Below are 23,985 nucleotides of genomic sequence, written 5' to 3'. Positions count from 1 at the left end.
AATGTGTCATATCACAAACCTCAAATCCTTTTAAACATGACAATGAATCCACTTTATTCAAATGGCCTCAACAAGCACAAGATCTCAGACCAATGGGGCACATTTGAGATGTGGTAGGAGATTCATATCACATATGCAGCATCTGTGTGATGCTATCATGTCAACATGGATCAGAATCTGAAGCATGTTTTCAGCAGCTTGTTCAATCTATGCTATAATTTTAATAAACTGAAGGTGTATGTTTCTAAATCAAGGACACTGCCTCTCACCTACCTACTCCATGATGTGCTGGTCAGTCAAAGGCACATGTTCAGTAAGACAGATTACCCAAATGCACCACTGAATAACACAGGGAACCATTACCTGCTGTGGCTCTCTGTACAATTCCTCCATCTATTAATACAAGTATACACACTGCAGTAGATGTACACCCTTAACACCCTACACATCTTCTACAGAGAAAACGGCAGCATGAGAGGGGCACCTCAATTTCAACTTTATATTGCAATTTTATGTAGTGTAATATACACTACAATAGTCACTTCATAGTGTCATAGTTTCATAACTATGTTCTTGTGATCCGCGTGCTTTGTGGCCTAAACCTGAGAAGTCACAGCTTTTTAGGAGGACATACCATTTTTCAAGTCTTATGACTTTGGCTGGGGAGGTGGAAAAAGGACACAGCAGGACAAAGCCATCAACTGTTAAACTTTATTCAAGGTTGATCTGTAGTTGTACACTCGACTTCTAGCACACAATGTTACAACACTCCAGAAGAAGAGTACACAAACAGTACATTCTTGGTAATTTCATGAAGATAAAAAGACCGTTTAAGAACTTGACAAATATGGCAGATGGACAAAATTTCCACAAGTGACAAACAACCGTAGCAAAGGAAACCAAGCTTTGGCTGTCTCAATGTCAAAACCCGAGACATTCAAGTATAGTCCGAGAAACAGAGGTATATCCTTATAAATTAAAAAAGAAAACAAAAGGCCACACAGATTCATTCCTGACAGCACAACTTGTTTCATACATAAAAAAAACCCCTCTCGATTCATTAAACTACAAGGCGGTAACTGAAATCACACCGTGCAAGTAAAACAGGCCTCACCCAGGTTAAGAAATGGTCGATTTCTAAGCATTAGTCTCATTATAATCATGGCAGACAACAACGTCATGATCACGTTTAACAAATCAAGGGAAGTTAAATTTTTACTATTGCAACGACTCATGATGTTTAAGCAAAGTGCATTTAAAAACTGATTAGCAAATGTAGATTAAAAAAGGAGAAAGCCTCTTTGCAATGCGAGCTCCCTCTTTTGTAAACAGTTTTTAAATAATTGCGACAGCACTTGGTGACTCCTACCAGATGTAAAAAGGTGACAAAAATGGGTCAAGTTCTGGGTGCTGGTGCATTTTCCTGCTAAATACTGTCTACTCTTAAACCCAAGTTGATTGAAGTGTATAAAACATCTGCTGTAGGACATCAAAGAGAACAGTATAGAAACTTGGAGCATAAATAAGATTTGTGATGCTGGCAGAACAATCTCATTGTGAAATGAACTGTAACAGTGGTTACAAGAAGAGCGTGAAAGACAGGAGGAAAAAAAACAAAACAAAAAAGATGGAAAAATAAGGAGGGAAAAAAAACCCAAAACAAGTCTGCATCTGATAAGACATGGCTTTGGCCTATTCCTCAGTACTCTTCATCCTCTGACTCCTCCTCTTCTGCAGTCTCCAGCCAGGTCAGCCACTGATTCACCTGCACCAGAACAACAATACAGCCACTGAAGTGTTTCATTTACAAATAGGCACAATGGTGTCAATGGAGGCAGTCCACACAAAGCCATACTTCAATGGCTGCACATTACCTGAAATAATGCTTTTCCTTTCCCTGGATACTCTTGGGTGAGATCTTCTTTCCATGAAAGGAAGGCTTCCTCTTCAATTATTTCCATGTCATAAAAGTTCACATAGTAGCGTAGCAGCATGCCTAATTGGAAAAAGGAAAATAAGTTAGCAACCAGCTTTATTTAAGGTTATGTTTTATTGTAACTGCACATGCATGCACGCACCTTTAGGGAACCTCTTGGCATTGCAGTGCACCTGCAGGGCATACAGTGCACTGACTTGCAGCTCAATGTGATCGTGAAGAAACTTTTGCAACACCGGCTTGAAAGAGAGCAGGAGCTGCTTCTCTTCCTCCAGCTGGTCCTTACTGGGCGATGCATGCTGCTCTTCATCATCGTCAGGGTTGCTCTCGTAAGCAATGTACTGCAAGAAACTGGAGGACCAGAAGACCAACACACGTTAAAGCACTTGACCGAAAACCACAAAAATACAGTGGCTGATGGCATGTGCTTGCTTCATCAATGCAGACCGAGTCACTATAAATACTGTCCACTGCTGTACCTGGTCATGAGAATGTTGACAAAGCCTCTGTCGGTGTGAAGTTTTGGAGAGATGTTGTCTTTGATCCACTTGTAGATTGACTGCGGAGAAGGATCCACTTTGATCTGCTTCAGCAGCTCCTTTTCCAGCTTCATCAGTGGGAACAAAAAGCTGAGGCCTTTACCCTCCAGAATCTCCAGCATCCGGTCCTTGTTCTGGTCAATTTCTATGGGAGCATAATTACTAGTCAGTAATGGGGAAGAAGAGAAAAAAAACAAAAAGAACCCACACACCAATTCTTCCTCCTAAAGAGAAAAGAAAACCAAATGACACTGAATTTAAAACCAGTGTGGCCAGTGTGTCCTTTCACCTACCAGGCAGCATCTTCTGCATGTTGACCTTGCTCTGCTGGAAAAGGTCAGTCAGCCACTCACGGTCTTTCAGTTTCACCAGTTGCTGCAGACAGAGCAGGAAGAGTGGGAAATGTGTGCCATTCTCCAGCTGATGGGCCAAGTCTGCAATGCTGACCAGATCAGCAATGATCGCTCGTGCTGCAAACTGAGCCAGGTACGACTTCACCAGTGGGATTTCTTCCTCAATCTTGGGACACTGGTCCAGAACACCCAGGAAGGCCTGTTTGAAAATGTGCGGCAGGCACAAGGTTAATATGGTGTATTTGATTACACTGTCAATTAAAAAACAAAAAACAAACTTTAATGAAACTTGCCTGCAATATGTTGTCACCAGTGACGAGGCCCTCTGTGCAGAGGGTGTGAATCAGAGTGCTTGCATGTTCCTTATCTTCATCTGAACGATCGAGTGAGCAGACTATGATCTTGTTCAGCATCTCTGACAAGAAGTGTTTGGGGGCCTTCATCTCTTTCACAGCACTCACTGCATCGTTAACATTTTTGTTGTTTAGGTAGTCTGTGAGTAGTGTCTCCTTTAAAGATGAGGGGGGAATAAATAAAAAATATCAGGCTATGAAGGCCCCATATATAACACATTACTTAGGAAGTCATGGGTAAAGCTTTGAACAAACTTACCGTCATTTTGCACAACTCTTCCTTTGTGGGAGGAGCCTTTTTGTTAGACTTTGCAGGTTTTTCCTGAATTGGAGGAGGATTGGCTTTAAGACCAAGCTGTAGGGCCACAAAAAGAAAACTTAGCATGCATTTCCTGAAACTGCCCCATCAGCTCTGCTCACATGTTTTAAGTCTATTGTCTGTTACCTGTCCAACTGGAGAAGGCATCATTGTCTGTGGTGGCAGCTTTGGCACTTGGTTTTTATTCATAATGAAGGACTGTGCTGGCCTCAGACTGATCTGGAATGACGGAGTATTAATGCATCAGATTAACCACAATTTATTATCACATAAACATGTGCAACAATGACACTAACAAACCATCAATGTAAGCAGCTGTACCTCATCTGCATTGACTTTCCCCTTCTTGCTGAACCTTGGAGCCATATCCTTTGACTGCATCTGGACTGAGTGATTCTGTTTATGGTTGAAAACTGGTGAATTTCTCCCCTTTGAAAAGTTTAAAAACAGAATGAGTATTGCACTGACCATCTCAGATTAAAACAAACAGAGCTGAACTATAATGTACCTGGTTCGGTTTTATGAACGGCTTGCTTTCATTTTCATATGGCTGGTGTGACCCATTGCTGTTTCCACTGTGGCCATTAAAGAGTGGGCTGCTACGGTGACGACCCATGGTTGGTGAGTAGTGGTCCTGAATTACCCCTGGAGCACTGCCGCGGTGGCGACCCATGGTTGGGGAATAGTGGTCCTGAATTACCCCTGGGCCTGTGCCGATGCCACTTCCTACACAACATAAGACAGAGCCTTTAGAGACTGAAATCGCTGCATGAGTTACACTTCAAAGAAAGCAGCATGACTCTACATACCAGGCATTTGTCCAAACATGTCGGCCAGCCCACCAAGAGTCTCCCTATCATACTTGATCTTTCCTGGAAGGAAGGAGGAACTGTCCATGAAGAAGTCATTCCTTATTGAATCACTTGAAGGTGGAATAAAAACGCCCAGATCCTACAAAGCACAGAAAAAGTCAGGATCCAAGGATACACCGATTGTGGGCTACATTAGTCATCCAGCAAATCAGATCAATCCTCATCAGCCTGTGATAAACTGAAAGGATATGGTCAACTAACCTTTACTGCATCTTGACGAACTTGGGTAATAGTCTTTGGTCCATTGTCAACATAAGCTTTCCGAGGCACCCAGTTGTTGTGTCGCAGCTCCACCGTGTTCTGCAGCAGGAAGCGAATCCGTGCAGGCAGATCATTGCTGTTGGTTAAGGATTGCATGCGAGCAAAGTACTGGTCCATCAAAGACTGTAAGCGAGAGAAAGTAAAAATAATTTTAAAAAAAAGTTATTGAACAACCAAGGACTTCAAGACAAGACTCATCTTTTTCAGTTTAATTTCCACACACTCACCTTTGCCTTTTCATGATCAAGTTTAGGACCAACTGTTTTCATTATCTGACAGAGGCATTCCAAATCTTCACCAATATCCTTAAGTGGGACTCTCTTCTTCTTCTCCAACAGCTTAAAGAACAAAATAATTAAACAATTGTTAATTTCTTACACCACAGGAATGAAAACTGGATTTTTGATAAAACCATCCCATGTACTTGCGCTTTATTAGAACTTACTGTTTTAATGCACTTGTGGAGAATAGATTCATGGATGAGGTTGAGTTTGCCCAGTTCACCGATGAATTTGATGTTGCCCAGCATCTTGATCTTTGCAATTGCACGCTGTTCCTCCTCCTCAGAGGTGAGTGGGCTGTCATGTTTGTCGAAGTCTACAGTGGATTGAAGAAGAAAGAAGAAGAAGAAGAAGAAAAAAAAAAGTTTAAATAACAGCTCTCAAAAAAATCCTTGACCAAATTCCCATTTTGTAACAGTCCACAGTTACAAATGCAAGTTACTCACGGTCAACATTCCTGGCACGATTCTCAAACTCATCTTGAAGCTTAGAAATCAGAAGCCTTCGGAAGGTCTGCAAGACAGAAGTCATTCAAAATCCAGACAGAAGATACTCAACAGGAGTACAGAGTACATTTGAATGCTTAAAACTTACACTATTCTGCTTTTGTGTTGCCTGACTTTCTGTTGTTGGGGCTTCAAAGTTTGGTGCATCTTCTGCCAAGCGTAGACATAGTTGAGCGTACAACTGGCTATACTTGGGCTCTTCGAGGGCTTTGTCAACAATCTTGAGAAACACAAAAACGCATTAAGATCCCATTTTTAAATATTCTATGAATAGGAGAACAGCAGTTAGGAAAATACTCACCAACAAGATGATTCCTTTTAAGACAACTTTTGAATCTACACCCACATTGAGGAGCTCCAGGCATAGTTTGTCAAACTTCTCAGGAGTCAGCTTATTAAGTATGCTGAAGGCGAAAGAAACGTTTGTATTAAAAATCTTAAATGATAATACAGCACAAACAGCAGCCTTCAACATCCATATTAAAATGACATTTAAACAATACAAATTACAGTTTACGTAAAATAAGTACAAATCCGTTTAAAGGGAAACGTACCCTCTCACTTTTCTGAAGATTGCATCATTTTGCCCTTTCTCGTTGGAGGAGCTGGCATCTCGTCTAGTGCTTCGAGAAGGTACCCATCTCTGAACGCTAGAACCTGGGGTTTTCCCCAGGAACTCGCTATAATCAACAAAGACAGCAAAGGTTATCAGGGAAATGGTCTTGTCTTGCTGATATTTAGCCCGGATTTGGTTACACAGACAACATAGTTAAGAGTCTCACTTTTAGCCAGGAATGACAAATATTGTGCTCCTACTTGAAGTTTGCGTGACTTATTATAGAACAAGTTATGGTACAAGTCAGACCGCTTCAATTCACATGCTGCTGGTTCAGTGTTGCCAGTGTCATAACGTTCACACTGGCAACACTGAACCAACTTGTAAAACTGCTGTGACAGAAGGCTTTGAAATTCCAAGATTAGGACTTTATTTAGATTCTTTAACCTAAACAAAAGGAAGCTACTGTCCTACCAGGGTACTGAGTCATATCCTTACATTTTTAGCCATTTTCTTTTCAGCTTCACTAAACCAACTGCAATTTGTTTCAACATGAATATGGCAGTGAAAGTTACACTCTGTTCAACTGTTTTAGTAACATTAGAGGGAAGCTACTGGAGTTTCTTGTAAACAATGATCTATTTCTACAAGTAGTTTAAACCAGCCTCAACTGGTCTTCTCCCTGCCAGTTCTGCTCCCCACCCCCCACACTTCAGGAGGCAAACAACACACTGAATCAGGCTGGGTTCAACTGAGCCACAGTCACCACCACCTGCTATGATTGTTTCTCGCTTAAGTAACTGCAAACAAATCATGTTTATTCAGATTGTCTTATCTACAAAAAAAGCAAAAGAAAAGCCCACACATCCAGTTATTGCATATTTTTGACAATTTCACCATGTGATAGTACACAGCTACAAAGTGCAGACAAAAGACTGCAAAGTTCAGCATAGTACTGATAAACCACAGCTGAACAACCATCCTGGAACACCCAGTTTTGTAGTTAGATTACAAGGGCTCGATTCTGTCACATATAATACTTGCATTTTACTCATGTTGTTACACATGAAAAGACCTAAAGCATGAAGTCTAACCAGACAGTCATACTTTACTCAGGTTTATGCGTTTTTGAAGTTGATCACTAGTAGGTTACAGCAGTTGGCAGTTTGATAATTTGTGTTCTCAGTTCATTTTCACTGTCAGTGCACATTTCAATTTAGCATTTGTTTAGAAGTTGTCAACTGTGTGTTCTTTTTTTCCCTTTTTTAAATATTAGTTTAGGGTCACTTTTGAAAAAAAGACAATATAACAATTGGGGAGTATTTGTCAAGGGTAAGATGTCAGACTGATGACTGACACGTCCATTTATGAAATTTCAGTTTTGAGTATAACAGGTGAAACACTAATTGTGATTCTTGTAAACATCTGTATGTGGATGATGTGATGACTAATGTGTTACATGTATAATAAAGTTAAAAAAAACAACAACAATCACCTGTTGCCGACAGTTTTGGGATAGTGCTGAGGTGCACCCCCACCTCCTCCCCCTACACTGTGATACAAAAAGAGGAAAAATGTTTTTTAACTTAACATTTTGGGAACTATGTGAGAGGTGCTTGGGTGTAAATGGAGCCAGACATGGTGGAGTAATGTTGAATACCTGAAACGAGAAGGACCTCCTGGTGCGACGACACTCTCCACTTTGGCGGCTTGACAAAGAATATCTGAAAAGAATTGAGTCCTGGGAGTGGGGGGGGGGGGGCAAAGAGCTACCTGGAAGTCAAGACACAGCAGCATATTAGCCAAGACCTAACGTGTATGTGTATGACACCTAACGTGTCATACACAAACAAGGCCACAGTAGCACATCTGACTGTTATGAAGACACATGCAAACACAAGACAATAATACCCAACGTACTCTTTCGCTTTTGGTTTCCGTTTAGTACGTTTCAGGGAACTTGCGAAGGTACATCAACGCTAACACGTGTCCCCTTACCAGTAATGTGGAAGCAGAGCATGCTAGCGTTGCGTAACTGGAACATTTCCTAGCACAACAAGCTACTGAGAAGTCAACGCCCGGTTTTCCATTATCTATGTTTATTCAAATTACCTTTTGAAACTAGAGTATTGCATGGAGATCTATAAATCAGCTAGAATAAACGTAATCCTAATAACAATTGGCATCGTCACAGGAAACGCTTTGTGAAAGTAGGACAAATCTATAATTTTAACTCCACCGACAGCGGATAAAAACATATTTGTTAGTACACGTTTAGTTACCCGTTTTCTAGCATTCCCCACGAATGTTTGAGATTCCACCGCTACCAAAAACCCCAGCACGCTGGTAAAGAGTCTTTTGTTTAACCAAAACTCATGTTTAATATGTCAACCAAACTGTCACGAACTTATACATTTTTTAATAATTAGAAAATTCTTCACCCTAGTCAAGCTGGAAAATCCTAACAGTGGGATTGATGAGGCCTTTGTTTAGAAACCGGATGTCCACGCACCGACATTTTGGTTTTGTTCTGTAGGCCGCCGGTAAGCTATGAGCTAACAAGCTGTAAACAACTCAAAGCCTTCAGTCTGGCCATAAACCCCATACCTCACAACTTATTCGATGCTGACCAGGCGAATCAACGCCAAAGAAGACATATCTAACTTGATATTTTGCCGCCGCCCCAAATTCTTATCCACCATCACCAACTAAAGCGAACTTTCTAGTAGACCGGCTAACCTTAGCCAGGCCAAACAAAAAAACCCCCGCAAGATCTTACCTTTACAAAAGGAACGTCAGCTTAATTGTTTTCTTGTCAACCAAGAGATAAAAAATAAAATCAAGAAAGAAACGAGAGCTCAAAATTAGTTTTTAACATATAAGGGTTATGCAATGTCGCCCTCAAGAACACGACGGCTTGGCTCTGTTAGCTACTTGCTACGGCGAAGGAAAGAGCGACGGCTGTATAGGTACGTCATATGAACTCTGCTATTTGAATGGGATGGCTCTGACGTCATCACCCACGCCCTGCCGACGGTCACATGTTGCGTTTCGCAATTCAGTTTCACCCCACCCGCTAGGCAGGTTTGTTTTTCTTTTCAACGTCGGGAGACATACAAGAACAAAATCTGACCACTATTTAAGAATCACGTCAGGCCACATCACTCACTTTTTCTCGTGTTAGGGACTACTTTCTGTCACAGAGTAGAAAAGCTTCAAACCAAGCACAAACTAAAAGAATTACGCAAGCGGTCGAACTTTTTGTCTCATTAAGTAACCATCATGAGGTACAGTAAGTAAATAAACCTTTGCTATCAAATGCATTTGGCTCTGGTTTATCTGCTAGGTTTTTATTTACATATTATTTCATCTGCCTTTTTCCAATCTTTTCAATCTTCGTTTAAAATTATGAAATAATGTGGTGACATTTCAGACTGTAATAAAATTGAGTTAACTGACCTTAATATGACATTGATTTGTATTTCTATTTTGCCTTTTGATTTTATATTTTAATTCATTCAGTGGTTTAAAGTGGATACAAATATTAATATTATATTATCAAAACTAACCTTTTTTAAATTGTACTGGTTCATACATTTGACATGTTAGATTTTCCACTTCACTCTTTTGACTGCTTAATTACATATGTTTTCATTGAACATCTCACATTTCCCAGCCATATTTATAAGATGATGTTTTGCTTGTATCCACTCTATATTTTTTTTTGTTATTCTGAATAGGTGGAGATTGGCATGTATAAGGAAAGAGATGTCAATGAAGGCTAGATGTATTGTAACTTTACTCATGGAACTACACTAACTCCATTAGTGAAACTTAAATCTGGGGCTCTCTTTTCCAAACACACAGTCAGCCACAGAAGTTGCTGGGTTTTCAGTCTTTTTACTCAAAATGTTGCAGGAAAAAGATTAATTCAATTTTTATATATAACACCAAATCAAAACAACAGTTGCCTCAAGGCATTTTATATTGTAAGATAAAGACTCAATAATACGGAGAAAACAGAGAAAACCCCAACAATCAGATGACCCCCTATGAGCAAGTGCTTTGGTGTCAGTGGGAAGGAAAAACTCCCTTTTAACAGCAAGAAACCTCTGGCAGAACCAGGCTCAGCAGTCATCTGCTGCGACTGGTTGGTGGTGAGGGGAAAAAGACAGAGCAAAGACATTTATTAATGCGTGTTCTGATACTTTCCAATCAGCCATATTGATACCCAAGTGCAACTAGCCAGAGATGTTTAAATCTGTTACGATTAAAAATTTATATTTAGTGGTTTAAAACTCTGCCAAATCACACATAACAAAGCTACCTGCTATGGCAAGAGAGCAGCTGCAAGTAGCCCAATATCTCCACAGGTACTGGATATAAAGTATTTGTATGAAGTTGCCACAGATATGAATACTTTTGAGAGGATTTTCAGTGAATTCCAGTGATTTTCAGTTTGCTGAGCATGCCAAAGTTAAAACACTCATCAAATATATCCCTAAAATTTGATGTGGCTATTCTAAAAGAAGAATCATATTGTTTCAGCAGTCACTAGACTTCCCCTGAAGCATACTGGCACAAAATAACATCCTCTTCTCTCTCTGTTCATCTCTTCAGAACAGCATTTGTACAGACAAACTCTTTTTTTCTGGCAGTATATTAACAAAGATCTCTCACTTTGTCTGCTCAGTATTTCTTGACAACTTTGTTAGCTAATGGACGCGAAGGTCTGGAGTGTGATGTTAATAAGAAGTTATGTGGATTGTTTGTATGATATTGCCTCACTGGCCTAGCTAGATGAGTCACTTCCTCCACGTACCAGTAAATGACTACAGAGCAAGACTGTACAGGTAACGCCCCTTTGTGCTCAGATTAATCTGTGCTTCCCATTGTACACAATAAGGGCAGTTCTAATCTTACCTGGTATGATGATGGAATCAGTTCCGATAAGAAAAAAATATAATGAAAAGTAAGTGTTTTCCTAGAACTCACAGGTTTTTCCTTTAAGGAGCTTTAATGTACAGACAGTTTAGATCTATGTTTAACCAGCTGAAAGTGTGAACCAGTGCTTTTTTGCTGACTTGCAATTAGACTTGCACATCCAGACTGTCAGGAAAATTTTGTTTTTTTAAATACATGTTTGGCTATTGAATTTTAAAAAATAGTCACAGTGAGGAAGAAACCCTGGTGATTAGAGTGCAAAAAGTTTAACGTGTTTATGAGCAGTTTGTGTAATGAGGGATGTTTCCTTTCTTTGACTAATTAAAAACACGAGGGGATACGTAGTTTCTCACATTACAAATGGCAAAATAAAAAGTAGGAAATGATAATGTTGAACTATTTCCCGATATAGATGCAGCTGAAAAAAAGTTGATCTTAATTTGGGATTATTTAGCAGCCAGTTTGCAAATGGGTTGTTTATTCAACTGTACCGTATGTAAATGTAATCACAGAGTGACATTTATCAGATCTGTTGTTGCAGGCATTTGTAGTGACACACACTGATTAATCCCATCGCTTGTGAAGATGTGTGTTTCACCATGTTTATTTTATCATTTGTCATAATAGTCAAGGAAGCTTTAAAGTTCTTTCTGTGCCTGTAATCATGTGCTTCTTCACCTCCGAGGGGCATCAATCATTCATCAAAAGCAAATTGAAACCAGTTGTCTCACAGTAAACACAGTAAACAGTTAATTAAGCCCAGTGTGCCAATAAGGTGAGAAAAGGCTGGTCCAGTTCCAGTCTGAGCTGGCTTGAAGTTAGTTATCACTGCACCAAAAATATGTAGAATACCAACTTTATCGGGCACATTCATTTATGTTGTAAGTATATGACTGTTCCTAATTAAGAGCGAGAAAATATATAAATAAGTTACTAACAAAAAAACAGACATAAAAGTTGATGAAGCTTACCCCCTACATTTAACCGATCTATAACTACATAGGGGCAGTGTGCATTTCTGAGACTCAGGGGTAATTGCAGGATTACTTAGTCCTAAACTGTGTCATGCCTTTAGGTTGGCAGGAAACTCACTGTTAACAGAGCCAGTTATTTCAAATTATAAGGTGAGATATTATTACTTATTATTGAAAATGTTGGTGTTGACAAACAACAATATAAATTTGAATTACATAGTAGATGGGTCTGCTTTTCTGTTAGGAGAACTCCAGAACAGCTGCTGAGTGGATCAGGGAGATGATATTGCTTATTACTCCAAATTTCAGTAAACTCCAATTTGTTTACTAAATCTAATTTAAAATAATATTGATAATATATATGATATTTTTTTTATAATACATTTTTAATTTATAATTTAAAATCTAATTTGATCAAATAATTTCAAATTCATATTTTCTTTTTACACATTAATGAAAAAAAATTCAACCTTGAACATCAATCAGCTCCTCTGGAGTGACACCTCACAGTGACTGTACATGCTTCGAAGTTCCTTTGAGTGAAACCTCTTTTTAACTCGACTGAGCGGCAGTTTTAATTATGGACATGAACAAAAACAGATGTGTCCTCATTGTGTCAATACGTCCCAAACTCTGCCCCAAAGTACATTGAACTGACTCATGCTCATAGATCTACTGTCAGGTCGAAAATAACTTGAGCCAGAACAGGAATCTAGTTCTGTGGAAAACTAAGTCGACTCTTGCTGCTTCCATAGGAATCAACGGGGTAAATAGCAGCTGGGTGCTGATAATTAAATAACCTTGATTAACTGATTAGCAAGTGTTACCACCTCTATTAAAGCAGAAGTTTTAGCAGTTTGCTTTTCTTTTCTTTTCTAGTTCAGATGTGTGTTAACACAATACCACTGTCTTCCCAGAAGGGAACATTGCAACAAATTCAGCCCAGGGTCATGGTGCAATGTTCAGAGAAACTGCAGAAAACCCAAGAGCTACATCTCAGAGTCTATTAGAAACTATCATTATCACTATTAGAAAAAGACTGAACAAGAATGGTTTGTTTGTAATGGTTACCTGGAGAAAGTCTCTGCTCTCTAAACCTGGCAGCACAGCTGAAATTTGCAAAGCTGCATCTAAACAAACTGCAAGACTGCTGGAACGATGTCCTTTGAACAGATGACACAAATGTGAAGACTTTTGATTATAATACAAAAAATGTTCTTTGCTGAAAACCAAACACAACATATCTGCACAAGCACGGTGGTGGAGGGGGGATGATTTTGGGTTGTTTTGGAGCCTCTGGACCTAGGCACCTGACACTTAATTACTTTACTTCATGGTCAACTAAGTGATTAAATGTGAAAAAACTAAAGCTTGGCTGAAACTGGATCATGCAGCAGGACAATGATCCCAAACACAAGCAAATCTAAAATCTAATGGCTGAAAAAGAGAACGATCAAAGTGCTGCAATGACCCAGTCAACGCCCGGACCTCACTTCGATTTCGACTCGATTGAAATGCTGTGATGGGAGCTTAAGAGGATCTTTAAGGGAAACAAATGCCTGCAAACCTCAGTGAACCAAAGGAATGTGAAGTAGAGTAGGCCAAAATTCCTCTACAATGATGTGAGAGACGGATAAAGACTTACAGAAAATCATTCAAGCTCTTGCTGTTAAAGGTGGTTCTACAACCTGTTGCGCTATTAACATGTTTAGTTATAAAGGACACCCGCATTTAGACTTATTCATGAGCATAATATCCAGAAGTCTGCGGATGTGTTTCATAGTTTTTCCTAACAAGCTGTTGACAGTTAAACGTCTTCATGATTAACATGCTGATTCACATGCTTCTCCTCTCGGTGGAAATGCTCTTTCTCTTTCCTCCTTGTAAAAAGATTTTTGACGTTAGTTTTAATTCAAAATTCACAGTTAAAAAAATAATCCTACACATACAAACGAATAGTTCACTCTAACATGTGCTCCAGCTAGACATTAAATCTGAGCCAAACTGTGTCCATCGCTCTCCTTTTAAATCCTGTTTGATAAATTTTATCCAGATCAGTCACTCTGAATAAAACAGCAGCTTTGCGCTCAGGAAACAAACAACATTTGCTTATCTTGTGCAGAATATTACGTTACGACGTTAGGTTATACCGAGCAGCAGCTGCCCATGTTAAACTGTGACTATTGCCAGATAAGATGACATGGCCTGACATTCAACAGCGAATTACAAGAAATCTCTCTCATGGTTTAAAACGAGAGAAACTGTTTTCATTCAAAGCTCGAACATTATTACAAGAAGGACATTATGAATTTCATTTTAACCATCACAGGGGACTTGAAACCACAGGGAGAGACTTATTAAAGATAATTGAAGCTGTCTCTCAGAAAAACATGCATGACAGCGTGTCTCCATTTTTCCCACCTAAGATGAGAAAATAATTTATGAAGGACTGCAAGATCTGAATATATGACTCATGAAAACTTGCAGCTGATTTACACTTAATGCTCGATACATTATGAAGCCAGTAGATGGCGCAACAGAGGTTTGTAGAAATCTTTCTATTGTTCAAACAGAAGGCATCAGTCGTGCTCATTGCACTGAGTGCAAACTGACCGACTTAAAATTTCTCGTGAGAATTAAAATGGAGTTTATTTTTATTTTTATAGAAAATGTAAAAAGGTTTATTTGTTATTTCTATGATTCAGTTTCAATAATACTGCAGAATGCAAACAGAGAAATTATTGAAAACCCCCAAATCAAAATCATCTTATGGTACTTGTTGAGGACCTACCTTAGTTTCTAAATCTTTTACTAAATGACTAACAGTAAACGTAAAAGAAGTCTTACAAACATGCTGATATTGGCCTGTGATGTACCAAACAGCTCAGGTTTTGACCTTAACATCATCATAGCCTGTTGTTTAGGACTCGCAGTAGAAGGTTCCTGAAGGTCAAACACCTGAATATGTGTTGTTCTTTAGAAGAAACACTGACAAGTTGAAATGAAGACTGATTCCTTGTGTAATTTTTAATGTAAATGCATGTTCATACTTAGATTCAATGTAATCAGAAATATCCCAAAAAGTTTCCTGTAGTAAAGTACTACACACATTTTGAATGACAAAAACATTATAAATATTTAAGTATTACTCACAGGAACCCTCAGATGAGCAATAATCGGATGTCGAGAAGTCTACTGATATGGGGCTGCATGTATGTACTACAAAGATCTGGACCTTAAATACATGCCATAACCCTTTTTGTCTCCTTGCATCGTCTACTTTTACTGTCACTATTAAACATGATTAACACATAATCTTAAAAAAGATGTCATGTAGCCTATTTCTTTTTGAAGAAAATATATGTTATGATTATTTTAAGCTGGACCTGCAGTAGTTGCAAAGGTTTTAGTAGCTAGTAGTGCCATGGAGAATATTTATTAAAATGCATTATATACATTATGATAGGTTTATAATGCTTGGAAATTAACTGGGAGACAGGAAAAAAACACCCCTATATATGCTGACATGTCTGTGAATGTGTCCAGCTGCTTTAAGATGTAAATTTGCATTTATTCAGATTTCCTTGCCTTTTATGTTTAACACGTTCTTCCCTCTGAATCTTGGACAAAGTGCATTTTTGGTCATAAGCCATTCCAGGGACACACAAACACTTCAGGAGTGCGAGCTTTATACCTGCAGTGGCAGATGGGTCAACAAGTTTAGAAACCGTCCATTAAGGAATCGAGACAGCAGGGGAAAAATAATCCTCTTTGGAATGCAAATTAAATTGACTGAAGTCTCAGCATACAGAACATGACTCACATTAGGAACAACCATAGTTTGGCTGAATTATTCATACACACCGACCTTTTAAACCCTGCACCCGTACAGCAGCACATAGGTGGTGTCATAAACTTGTAGCACTTCCCCAGCTTGCACCGCCGCCTCTTGCTGCTTTGATTTTTCCAGGACTTGTCTCTTATATTACGAGAGATTTCCCTTGCTTTCTTATTATCTAAATGTCTCTTTAATTTTCCTTGTGGGGTACATGACAGATATGGTGTGTGGCCTGAGATAAAACTGCAGTTGAACATACAGGACTTTAATATTCTGGGCACACACTGCATGAATATGCTGAGGTAGAGCAGTGGTGGCTGTCCTGTGCGCCAAATTGTGTTGGGCTTGAGGGACTGTCTGAGTCATCACTGACAGGCCCAGTCTCTGATTCCAGCTCTGCTTCTGTGCAGGCAGGGCTCTACCTGGGGCTCTGAAGGTATTATCAGGAGAAGAATACGTTCCCAAGAGACAAGTTAAAGTGTTTTCTCTGTAATGAGCCAAAAGTGGAGAAGGAAAAAATATTCAATATCTAATTTTTGGGCCGCAAGAGCAGTTTTATATAGTGAAAACATCTATGAGTAGTAGCATGATTGTGGAGGAAGGCATGATTGCCAGGTTGGTCCTCCAGGGGTCGAAATAGAAACAGACCTATTTCAGTAGGCTACTGGAGCATTTCTGCTTCAATATTCTTTTTACTGAAGGAATTATTTGTCTACTAATTTAGTTTATGTCCAAATAACTGCAAAAGTAATGACATTCAAATTAACTGTAGAGTGACCAATTTCTTCAAAGCCACATTTAATTGTTCTGAGAACATGAAGTACTACTGTGTGAGATGATTTTTGTTTCATACACTTTGAAATTTTCATGTGCCTGTTTTGATTAATTTTTTGTACATATTTATGAAAATACACAGAAGAGTCACAACAAACCAGCCTTTCTCCCTGAAGCATGGAGTCTACTGAACTCGCTGAAATAATTCCCCCCAGGGATCAATAAAGTATTCTGATTCTGATTCTGATTCTGAAATGAAGAACCTCTGTTGGAGGATGTCTTAACCATAAAGGTGAAATTGAGGTTTATTTATATTCCCCAAATAACAACAGTCCCCTCAAGGTATATTATAGTGTAAGGGAAATACCCTACAGTATTATGGAGAAAACCACAACAATCCAACATCGCCCTATGAGGAAGCACTTTGTGAAAGTGGGAAGGAAAAACTTCCTTTTATCCTTTTAACAGGAAGAAACCTCTGGCAGACATAGGCTAGGGGAGGGGCAGCTATCTGCTCTACATGTTGGGTGGTCTTTTTAATTCTATAGTGTTTAATCCAGTTGTCACCCTTCTCTCTTTGTCACAATTTTCGACAGAGCTTTTCCCCATACATCACAAACAGTTCTAAGAAATCCAGAAAAACATAGCCATAGTGTTTTTTTCTTCCCTGCCACTGATCAGCTCCTCATTCAGCATGTTAGTATTGCCATTGTCTCGATTTTGCCTTGATGAAATTAGCATTTATCTCAAAACACCAGCCTATTATAGAAGTACAGGATCAGAGAAATCAATGTACCCTTGCATTATATTTGTTCTTTTATGCTGTCAGTTTTTGCCTTTTTTAAAAAGAGATAGTCCCTTCAAGTAAAACAACAGCCTAGTGAAAAGACTCAAATACATTGTTATGTACAAAACCATAGCGCTCTAATAAGAGGTCCATGGAGACTGTAAGGACCATAGTTCGTCTTTAACCTCCTGGCGTCCACATATGTGGACATGACATTTTGGGTTATTTAGACCAAAATACTTAATTTTACTCTAAAAGCACCTGATATCCACTTACGATGACATTATACTGCTACTGTTCTATTGAAATTTTAAACAAATATCCATATGTGGCTCTCATTTTTCTTAGAAACAAAAATCAGGTCAAAAAAAAATCTGGCAATTCTTTGTTTTTACATTCGTTGGGTCCCAATATGCCCGAATATCAAAGAGAAATTAAAAATGCCTGCCATGGAAGAGTTCTGGTCTTAGGAGGTTAGAGTGGGCCATGTTACCTTTTAGCATGTCAGTTTAATCCAAACACAGTACTCAATTTAGCCATAATCTCACCAAACTGTGGGATCAAAAAAAAAAGAAAAAAAAAAAGGATATAAATAGATGAATAGATACATGCTTCATTCATTCCCTCAGGGAAAAATCGGGCATCATGTAGCTCACGAGCATGATAAAGATTGTTAAAATATCATAAAAACCGTAACTGTTCTTTTAAACTGGTGCATTAGGAGCTACAGGAACATGCTGCCTCTTGGAGAAATTAAATTTAAAAGTGAAAACATTTTAAAAGATGTGGACACAGTTGTTCGATTAAAAAAAGATTTAATTTTCCTGAGATATGGCTAAAAGCCTTTTCTTCTTAACACATGTTGCAGTACTACTTTAGTTGGTCACACCATAAGTATTTCTTATCGCATTATCTTATGTCAACTAGCAAAGTTAACTGAGTGAGTTTATTGAGACAGTCTGCAATTATAACTTACACTGGTTGTCATAAGTGTGGCTGTGTCACGTTACTTTTAAATGGTTGTAACATCAACTACATGTGGAGGCTGTGGCCGTGCAGTGATAATTGAGCTGGCTCAGCATATAAGTGAAGCTATGTGGGCTCCTGTGGTGTAGTGGTATAACACATCTGTCATGTCTTTGATAACAGAAGCACCACAGGGTTTCAATCCAGTGTAGCTTAACAAAGCTCTCTTGCTAAGTGATAGTAGGAGCAGTAAGGGCTGTCGCGGTACATGTGCCACAGACATCCATAGCGGCATCAGTTCAACCATCAGTTCAACTCCAAGCAATAACCCTGTCCACAGCCACAACGTCAGCCAGCACAGCCAGGCAGAGCAGCTGCAGCTGTGTTGGAAAATGTGCCTTTTGAGAGGAGGAATGAGCGGTAAATGTGTAATGTGTCTCATAATGTGTCCTTTCTGTAGGAAGGATGGACTGGATTAACAAAAGAATTGTTTCTATGGATCAGTGACTGAACAAAGTATTGCAAAGGGACACAAAAGTTAATGTAAGGCAACACAAAACAATTTTGGAAAAAAAATCATCCTTCAGGGACTTTATATAAACAGAACATGAGGTTTGTTGTGTTAATCTGGGAGGTAATTTTGGCTTTCTAATATGCAGTTTAGAGCAGACAGGAAGGGGAGAGATGAGAAATGATTCCTAGCCAGACTCAATGGGAGTACATAGACAGCCCATCAAACCCCGTGTCCATCAAATTGCTAACCTCTGATACAGAGAAGCTTCATGCACAGAATAACTAATTCCCCAGATTGTCCGTGTGAGAGAGCTTGCATATATTGAGTAGGATGGATACCAGCTGTCATAAACACACTACCTGTGACCTTGTCTGGACAGTGTCCTTACCCATCAAGCCATCTTGCAGCCAGAAGGTGGCTGGCTACTCATTCCCAAAATAGTAGGTGACAATGCACTATATAAAGAAGTGAGGCATCACTGTGGTTGGGCTTAGAAAAATAGAGGAGGTGTTTCTTCTCCAGCGTGAAACCATTCAGTATAATATACTGTCTGCCTTGGGTGAAGCCGTTCTGTAAGGGCAAAGAACTAATGTACTGGGCAGCAGAGAAATGTCTTCCTTCAACAGCCAAACAAGTAATAAAGTCATTTATCAAAATCACAGTGTGGCAGCGAGCACTAAAACTCAATGCCTGAGTCTGAGGCCGAAAAAGGGCGAGCAATAGATGCTGCTTTCATTGAGAGGTTCAGGGCATATGGAGACATATGGAGTTCTAGTTAAGGGTCTGCTATATATTTTAGTGACATGACCTGTTTCTCGCAAATTTAATGTGGACTACTATTTTTGAGTTAGTGTGCAGGACAAAATCTCATATATAGCAAAGCTACCGTTCAGTGTTTTTGAAAACTGTACTTAAGAGACGACTAACTGTGGCATGCATAGCTTTAAAAAAATTCATTTTTTTGTGGGAGGGGGTGTGGGCAGAGAAAGCCATAGAAAGCCAAACTATAGAAGAGCCGCTGTTGTTACTAGCTGGGGAAAATAATATGTCAGGTATTCAGAACATGAAAAAAGGACATAGTAATAAGGATGAATAGATTTAAAAATACATCAAGCAATGTCGTGCAGCAAAGGTTACGTACTCTTGAAGAAAGAAAATTCAGAGTGCTTAATGAAAAGAAAGGGAAAAAAACTGCCTTGTTAGCGGTGTCATTTTCACACTTGCATCCTTGAACCCCCCCATTGACTCCACTAAATAAATTCATAAATAAAAAAAACTGAAGGTTTTACTTAGACAGCAAGGAACTCATGAGTTGAACCTCTCCTAACAAGTAAATAAGAACATGAGACTTTTTTTGTACTCTTAGTGAGTCAGAATCACCTTTTTCTGCTCCTCCTGCCTGAAAGAAGACAGCTTTTCTGTTTATCAGCCAAGGTTTTCTCTTTCCCGCTTTGTTTGCAGAGTAGGAAGGCAGTGCACAACAGATGAATGTGTTGCATGTTTTGTCATATAAATATTGATTAGCTGTATTGGCATTTATTTTGCTTTCCTGGGACTAAATATAGAACTGCTAAAAAAGCGCTGAGATATCAGGCAGCTGAGGAGATCAGACCATCCCTCAATCACTTACCTTCTTTTGTTGGGTGACCCTTTCATCAAATTGCTGAATATTCATGATCTACACAGTGCATGTTGTGATTATCAACACTGCTGATGGTGGTTTACTTTTCCTTTTCAGATCACTTATGTTTATGATTTTTTTTCTGAATTAACTCTGAATGACTAGATTATTCCCACTACCCGCCCGCTTTCTTCTTGCAGGTTGACATGTATTGGTACTGATAGCTAACTCCCACGTGGAACAGGCTTTAGTTTTGTTCTTGGAGTGCATTACACATGTTGACAGATGTCTTCCCGCATAGAATCAGACAGAGATAGATCTCAGCAGAGCGGAGTGACAGGGTGAGGACTCGGCTGAGCGACTGAGAGACAGGCTGAGGTAACGTGACCAGGCCCGAGATCGTCTGCTCGGCACTCGTACGGCTGAGCTGAGCTGCTGCCTGTTTGTCTCTTTATCTCTGTGTCCTGCTACTCAAATCTGCTCTGGGAAATACTGAAGTCTTGTCTGCAGTTTCAGTCTGTCATCAGGGATCACAGCTATTGTACTTTGGGCTAAAATTTACCTGCATCTGCAGTGATTTCTCAGAGCTCATCCGGAGCATATTAACAACACAAAGGGAAATGCTATGTGGGGTACGTGCCACACTCCGAAAAATACCCAACCTGCCTTACAGCTTCAACTGCTAAAAATCTAATAGTGATGCAATGGTTCTCAGTCTGTTTTATCTACCATAACCCTGCAGCCTGAATCAGAGGAGCTACAGATTTCTTTGAATGGATCGAAAACTGGTAGTTATAAAATTAGTCCTTAAATATAACAATACTAGTACAACACATACAACTCATTCTGTTAAATGTTTCTCTTATAGTGACATTTTCTTTGTTTCTGTATTTGTTGTTATTCTTCTTATTGAAACAAATTACCTGAAAGTAACTGTTTCTATAGTAAGTTTCTAAATCAGATCCTATCGAGCGTATGGAGAAACTTCATATGTGGAAAAACTTCAACCTAACCACGTGGCAGCTTCTTCTTACACTTCTAAATGCAAAATCAAGGCCAGGTTTGTTATGTTGACTGTGAATATGATTAATATTAAAAACCGAGGATGATTCTGTCAACAACAGCTTCAGAAGATTATGACCCCTTAGGTACTCTCATGGTAAGGGCCTGAAATATCAGTTTTTTTTTATTATCAAGATGCGATCAACAGGAATCTCTTTTAAGGTAGACTTGGATAGTTAGAGTTTTAACAACTTTCTGTGTCAGCTGTTGTACTTCTAAAAAAACATTTCTTTCAACAGTCGCATCACAAAATTTTTTAGATATTTTTCAGCAAACTTTCTGTCACATGGAGTTATTGAAATGATGGAAGTAAACTGAATTAAAAGAAAATAGATGTGCATAAAACAATAAAAACAATTATATAGAGTATCATGACCATCAGAATAAGTCATACTGTTACCTCTGTAAAGCCTGAACCATGAAATAAAAGCAAAAACGTTTTATATATTTTTGAAGCTGAAATTTGACTTTTTATTGGACCTTCTGACAATTAAAAAAACAGAAATTAATTTTCATAAATCAGTTTAAATTTGTATCATTTTCACTATATCTGGCATTTTTGTGTAATTCACTGCTCAGAGTAGCACTGCATGTGTCTAACTCTAAACATCAGGTTTTTCCAGAAAAAAAGGATTACACTGATCATGTACAGGTCTCAAAAACCTGTGTATCAAATATGATACACTTGGTATTACAGGGTTAACTTGTAAAAAATACTCAATGCAAAAATAATTTGCATAAATATACATTTAGTTTCCGTAGTGCCGTTTTTAGAGTCTCATTTACTTGGATAAGCACATGACTGTGTTTGGTAGTGTACTGCAGTGGGTTGTTGCTGTATGAGTATATATACTTTTAAGTTTTAATTACACCCAATAATCTTTAGCATCGCTTCTTGTTGTACTGTTTAACATTCAGTGGTAACTGGGATGGGCTCCACCCTTACAGCAGCATGATGACAAGTAGTTTAATCATAGTATCTCTGTTCTGGTTCTTACTTAGTTTGTATGTAGTTTGGGGTACTTTTTTTACATTGCTTCATGTATTATTATCACTTCCTACCTGAGTTTGTTATTTGTGTTTAGTTCCTTCAGTGTTCCCCCCTCTCATTGTCCTGTGGTTAAGCATTTGTTGTCAGTGTGCCTTGTCTTCTTGTTAAGTGTGTCTTTTGATTGCATTACCCTTTTGATAACTTCCTGTTTTACTTTGAAGTCTGGTTTTCCTTCATGCACTGTGTCAGTCTTACTTGCCACCTTGTGACTGTCCTGATTGTTTTCACTTGTCTAAACCCTTTCATCCCCCTCCTCTCTCTCATTGGTCTTGTCAGATTGCTTGTCTGCCCTCCCTGCTGAATGCATCTTCCCCACATGTTACCGTCTACATTTTGTTGTGTTTGTGCGAATTTGGTCTGTTTGGCATTTTGGGGCTTTGTTCTTGCCTAAATAAAAGATTAGACTTGTTCAGTGTCGAGTCCTCCTCCACCCACTCCATCACGTGGCACACAAACATTTACATCTTCTTTCTTAACAAGCATCTGAAGACACTGCTGCTATTTGATTATTATACATGAGAATGAGAAGATTTTGTTTGATGAAAGGGCTCTGGCAGAATAATAAGTGTTCATGAATCCACAAAGAACGATGGTGATACATAACATGCAATGGCCTTGCAGTAACCTCACAGAGAAAGGAAGATTTTGTGGCCATCAAGCAAACAAGTCTCTGCCTTAATCTTGCTTTTGAGTTGAGCTAACACTGTTTGACAGGATGTGAAGTTGTTCCCGGGCTCTGTGTAATGCCGTTGGTGTGGTATGGCGCTGACTTGTCATAGCACTAGCAGTCTGATTTCTGTGCCTGTAGACACTGACACAGTGAAGGAGAAAGAAAAAGACTGCTGTCTGTATTATATTTTGAAGCAAACACTTCTGCTGGTGAGGGGATGAGGGTGTAATAGTTACAAAACAGTTGGAAGGAACATTTAGGAATGCAACAGCAAATACTGAGCTATAAAAACTAAATGTTGCACAGTTGTGTGATCAGTCCAGACCATTGCTTATGGCACTCGATACATACTCTAAATATTTAAATGCTGTAACCAGAACTCTTTGGGCCTAATGGACCTTCCTGCCTACGCTGAAGAAAAATGGACAAAATGTGCATATAGCTTTCTGACTGCAGTGAATCTCAAATGCCTATTAGGAAAATTTGCACTTTGAGCATTAAAGAAAAAAAATAATCAGCACATCTCACAAAAAGATAAAAATGAAGTCGATCAAACTAACAAGTGTTATCTGGGTAGGTAAAGCCTGATGTAGCTTTTCCCTCTGTGCCAACAGACCTCCTTCTCAGTACGCAAGCCATTAAAATACACCACGAAGCCACACTTCTGCACGGGGTGACATGTTCCTTCATTACCATGAATGTCGGTGCTGTAGTTTATTTTGATTCAAACCCACACACGGCGTCTTGCTGCCTGAAAATCTCACCAGCACATAAAATGTATCCCCGAAAATAATCAGCAACATTTTTA

The 23,985-nt window shown here is 39.0% G+C and overlaps 1 protein-coding gene across 1 annotated transcript; it reads right to left on the bottom strand.

The window, feature by feature from the left end:
- Nucleotides 1-697: 697 nt before the first annotated feature.
- Nucleotides 698-20,448, bottom strand: eif4g2a (eukaryotic translation initiation factor 4, gamma 2a). The gene is made up of 21 exons (XM_086297780.1): nt 20,404-20,448; nt 7,637-7,749; nt 7,472-7,528; nt 5,975-6,100; nt 5,722-5,824; nt 5,509-5,640; nt 5,361-5,427; nt 5,079-5,230; nt 4,861-4,971; nt 4,574-4,756; nt 4,310-4,451; nt 4,009-4,226; nt 3,822-3,929; nt 3,627-3,719; nt 3,441-3,536; nt 3,122-3,337; nt 2,769-3,027; nt 2,416-2,620; nt 2,079-2,287; nt 1,875-1,996; nt 698-1,765 (listed from the first exon to the last, which is right to left on the bottom strand). The coding sequence occupies exons 1-21, from the start codon at nt 20,446-20,448 to the stop codon at nt 1,700-1,702; spliced, it is 2,823 nt and encodes a 940-aa protein (XP_086153906.1). The 3' UTR covers nt 698-1,699.
- Nucleotides 20,449-23,985: the final 3,537 nt, after the last annotated feature.

Source organism: Aulonocara sp. 'chitande type north' Nkhata Bay, linkage group LG1 (assembly GCF_057382095.1).
Source record: "Aulonocara sp. 'chitande type north' Nkhata Bay isolate Kocher_YH1m ecotype deep benthic linkage group LG1, A_spYH_male_GT1.1, whole genome shotgun sequence".
Lineage (NCBI taxonomy): Eukaryota > Metazoa > Chordata > Actinopteri > Cichliformes > Cichlidae > Aulonocara > Aulonocara sp. 'chitande type north' Nkhata Bay.
Note: the sequence above shows the minus strand (reverse complement) of the source record. Positions and strands in the feature narration are given on the sequence as shown.

What these genes read in the sequence shown, in the direction of transcription:
- eif4g2a (XM_086297780.1), bottom strand. Translation starts at nt 20,448, where the DNA reads ATGAATATTCAGCAATTTGATGAAAGGGTCACCCAACAAAAGAAG. An exon ending in TCGTGCCAGGAATGTTGACC is followed by an intron (nt 5,231 to 5,360) that starts GTGAGTAACTTG and finishes AATCCACTGTAG; the next exon opens with ACTTCGACAAACATGACAGC. An exon ending in AAGGAAAAGCATTATTTCAG is followed by an intron (nt 1,766 to 1,874) that starts GTAATGTGCAGC and finishes GTTCTGGTGCAG; the next exon opens with GTGAATCAGTGGCTGACCTG.